Below are 4,665 nucleotides of genomic sequence, written 5' to 3'. Positions count from 1 at the left end.
CATATTCCTCCCAAAAAAAAAGACGTCAGAAGCTGACGGCTTACAGCATTACTCTCACCAGCAGTCCAAAGCTACTGACTTCTGTATGTATCAAATCTGGGACAGAACCCTAGTGGGCCTTCGTGATTAGATAGATGCACATAAGTGTCACCAGACTTTCATATAATTTTTTTACTGCTCCTTTTTATGTTTAAGTGCATGATGCTTGTTCTTAAATATATTTTTTCTAAATTGCCTTAGAATGTTAATAATAAGTTCCACTCAGGTTGTGTGATTAATGATGCTAGAATCTGAACTGAATTAATCTTAAGTTCAGCTAGTTGTATATATGTGATTCTACAAAGCAAGGAATTATGGAAGTTACTTGTAATTAAGTGTATTTATATGAAGCAGTACTTTGGTTTCCATCACACAGTAACACATCATGAAACAAAACTGCTTCACTAAAATCTCACCTTAATTTGATGTACAATATTACTATCATAAAAGTAAAAAAAAAAAAAAAAAAAAAAATTTAAAAGTATATAAGAACTGCTAGTATAAAATCATTTACCTTTATGTCTATAGCCAGACTGACAGCATGCATAGCATTCACAAGTATCAAACAGTTGTGCAGAAACTGTTCAGGAATTCTTGGATTAGTATACATCCTTACAAAGTGAGTAGCAATCTAGAGAAGACAGAGAAATCAAACTCTTGATCTTCCACTAAGCAAAATTACTATGTTAGTATTTTCACTCTTTCAGCAATCCATAAGATCTAAATTTTGAACTAAAATTGCCTATTAAGAATATACCCAGAGAAAAGAAAAATTAATACTGAAATAATCACTCTAGACTTGTTAAATGTTGGGGTTTTTTTTTTCTTTTTAAAAACCACATAAGCCAACAGTTCCAAAGGAAAATAAGGCCTTACTTACATTAATGAACTGTATAAAACTTGCACAATATTAAGAAAAGTCCTTACCAAATATGGACAATAAGCTGCCAACTGTGCTGCCAATACCAGACCATCTAGAAGATCTCGGTCAAAATTTACTATCCATCTCATTGGTGGTACTTCACCTGATTTAAAAACAGAGCAAGATGAATTAGACTTTTCTCCCCTAAGATGCCTAATTTTATTCTAAATAGATATGATGATGACTATTTGAAATCACTGAGTAGAGGAAAGAACAGAAAAAGGAAACATTCGTTCACATGTAGAATTTCCCACGCATAATTGTCCTCCAGAGCCATTGCTGAAAACATGAAAAATCTCACCTGGAATATTGTAACTATTATTCATACACTCTGACACAGCATGTAAGAGTATTCATCACAATGGAAGGGAAAGCAGGGAAAGCTAAACTTAACCTCACAGATTAGGAACCTAAACGTGTAAATTGTTTTTATTTTTATAGGAATAACATTCATAGGGCTACTGAAACTCAAGAAAAAATGCATTAATCCTTTAAAGTTGCAATGTTTAAGCACATAAGAAGGAAAAGGTTATTAATTTTCTTTAAGGTCATATTGAATTATTTGGCACAAATGCAATATAAATGAAAGCTAACAGCTCAATTCCTGCAGCATGGATCACTACTTCTACAATTGTGTTGTAAAAGCCTATGCCTTACAAGATTAGATTATTTTTTATATTTCTAATGTTTTTATTTAAAATAGAACTGATTATTAAGAAAGTAAATATAGTTTATTTATTAGTATTTCTTATTTGAAGCATTCCATATTTTAAATATTTGACACAGCATTTAAACAACAGACTTTTGTTGTTAAGCGTCATAATAAACCATAGGAAGAATACAGTCATGCGAAAACTCTCAACCTGAGATATTCTCTAAAAAAGTTACTGACATACCAATAACTAAATGTTTTAAATCACTGTCTATACCCAATTACCACTACTTTGCTCTCCAGATAATATGTACCCCGTGAAGCATGAACACATAGAAGCTGATCCTTTTTTAAGGAGAGCAATCTGGTCACAAATATTCAAGTATTGAGTCATGCCTTCTCTGTTGTGTTATTTGCAGTTTCTTCCAACTTCTATTGCAAAAACACCTATTGCTTAATTTTCTTTGTTTTCGTTACTGTCTCAGGTCCAAGCTCCCAAATTTAGGGAACACTTTGGATTTCAGCCACTGGCAAGGTTTTCAGATAGACTGGGATCATGCTTTCTCATACAGGACAAATTATATAGCTTTTATTTCACTATACATCCAGAGAGTGTATTGTTTATCAAGTTTGAAGCTTTCCTAAGTTGAAAAAAAAAAAAGTAGCTACAGAATCTGAGATGATCAAAAATCTCCTACATATTATAAACACATAAACATCTTAACATTATAATATAAAGAAATGTTCTTTTCTTTCAAAAATGCTACCATTAAAAGATAAAAGAAGTTTGTAACACTGAACAGTTATGGTAGTAACATAACAATGTTCAGAACAGTCCACTGTCTTCGTTAGCAAAAGAACAATTTGGAGACACCAGTACTTGACATAGAAATAATTTAAAAGAACAGAAGCATAAAATGTTTTACCAGGTTACACATTTCAGACCCTTATTTCAAGTCTGTCCTTACTAAGAGCTTCATTCTACAAGACCAAACACATGAAAGCAGGGGCACAAATCGTGTATATTTTAAAGGTCTCTGTCTTTACAGAAAGAATACTAAAACTAAATGAAAGTTCAAGAAAGAGAAAAGGATAGATTCTCTATGCATTTGGAATACAATGGGCTCATTTAGTAGTCAAAAATGCTGAATCTTTTGCTCTCGTAAATTAGATGTCAGTATGCTATAGATGTAACACTTAAATGAGTGTTACTAAAGGTTTTAAACTTGAGACAGTATTTTTGGGTATGTTATATACTCTATGAACAACGACTATCAAAACCACATAGAGTAAGAAAGTAGGCTGTTTTACATTGAAAATTATTAAATTTCTTAAGGTAACCTTATTCACTCCTAAGTACCTTCAGACGTCAGCCAGGCTGATGTAACTAAGCAAGTTATTGTCCAAAAGTCAGGCCACAAATCCAAAAAACATTCAAACTGGAAAAAAAATTCCTGATCTTAAACTGAAACAAGTGGTAACCACTCCATGTAGTGTTGAAGACACTATGAATCTTCAAAATGGTTTTCTTTCACTAGCACTTATTTTACTTGAGTTTATACCTCCTTAATTGCCTTTACCCACCCACTTTTGTTTGATATTAAGCGTGATTGCAAAATTGTAATTAGTGACAGGGAAAAAGTAGCTAGAGATGCTGCTGCTAATGCAGATCAAAATTTATCAACATCAGCTCAAGTAACTTCAATTGGTCCCCCAAGAAGTACAGTTAAATCAAATTTGCAAATAAGTAGTTATTATCAGCTACAGGTATAAATTTGATTGTGGAACTCCTCATTTATACCAAACAGATTAGTTGTAAGCTTACAAAATTGTTCTAGGGTGCTGTAAACATTATGCTTCAGACTAAATTTAAGAGACAAACTATTCAAAAACCAAATAGAAGAAACAAAATAACCATGGGGCAAATCATTAAATAGGAAGTGCATTCAGATGGAATCCTATATTAATGCAAAGTAAATATATCAAATTATAATCTGAAATAAAATTTAATTCCAGGAAAGACTAATTTTTAAGTACTTGCTTTCATAAAATAAGCTAGCTAACTCACAAGAGAATTTTATCAAACTGTGACTTTATATGTCATAGAAGAGTGAAATTCTTAGAGAATTTTCAAAGATTGTTCATGAATATCCAGAAGAAAAATTTTGATGCGCGTATGCTTTGCATCAGCGGGTGCTGGTTCATTATGATCCCGCTAAGACAGACACTAAGGCTTCATAAAGTATCACTGCCAGTTATTGGAGCTAATGCTATAGGGAAAAAGAGGTTATTACAAATAACCTTACATCCCTTCAGACACTGGGAACCCCAAGTTGTGCAGTCAGGATGCAGCACACTGTACAGATGCAGTCTGTGGGAGGGTAGCTCTTACAGGATTTTGTTAAAACAAAACAATTCTGCTAATCATTTCTACCATCAGATAAAAAGGATGTTCACGTGAGAACTTGGTGTTGCAGTTTTAGTTAAAGACAAGGACACGGTGGTGGCGTAATCACTGGTACCAAGTGGGAGCTGCCTACAGGCTCTTCTGTTACAATTAGCTGGCTAAGTTTGTCCTGTAGCCAAGGGATATGCATGGCGCGGCACAGGCCGGCACCTACTCAAGTTAATTGTTATGTGGATCACTTAGCTCCTTTATGTACAATGATCTACCAGTTAGGATCGCTACAACATATTAATGGTTTGGTATATTTATACTATTTGGAGAGAAGCTTCTCAATTTGGTATATTTATACTATTTGGAGAGAAGCTTCTCAAAACAATTTAATTAAAAATTATCAAAAAAAAAAAAGTACCCTTTCCAGAAAAAATCAAAACCAAAAGTATTTTTCATTACCAAGTACTTCATGAGGAAGTACTTGGTACAGCTTCAGGATTAGCTTTTGCTGATTTTGAAAGGAAAAAAAATTACGGAGGAATCAAGTCTTCCATTAGCGATCCAAAACTGCATTTGAAGTAAGGTCAAAAAGAATTATTTAGAAGACAATTCTGTACAGGACTTCTTATGACATGACACATAAAGAAAATAGAC

The 4,665-nt window shown here is 33.1% G+C and overlaps 1 protein-coding gene across 1 annotated transcript in view; it reads right to left on the bottom strand.

Annotated features, from left to right (window-relative positions):
* Positions 1-553: 553 nt before the first annotated feature.
* Positions 554-4,665, bottom strand: part of CHDC2 (calponin homology domain containing 2) — a gene marked incomplete at both ends in the record, with an annotated part of 31,740 nt that continues 27,628 nt past the window's right edge. The window contains 2 exons of the mRNA XM_009579123.1: positions 554-670; positions 967-1,064. Of these exons, the coding sequence (XP_009577418.1) occupies positions 554-670; positions 967-1,064 (215 nt within the window). The remainder of the gene's footprint in view (positions 671-966; positions 1,065-4,665) is intronic.

Source organism: Fulmarus glacialis, unplaced genomic scaffold (assembly GCF_000690835.1).
Source record: "Fulmarus glacialis isolate BGI_N327 unplaced genomic scaffold, ASM69083v1 scaffold2756, whole genome shotgun sequence".
NCBI classification, from domain to species: domain Eukaryota; kingdom Metazoa; phylum Chordata; class Aves; order Procellariiformes; family Procellariidae; genus Fulmarus; species Fulmarus glacialis.
This window is presented reverse-complemented; position numbering and strand designations above follow the sequence as displayed.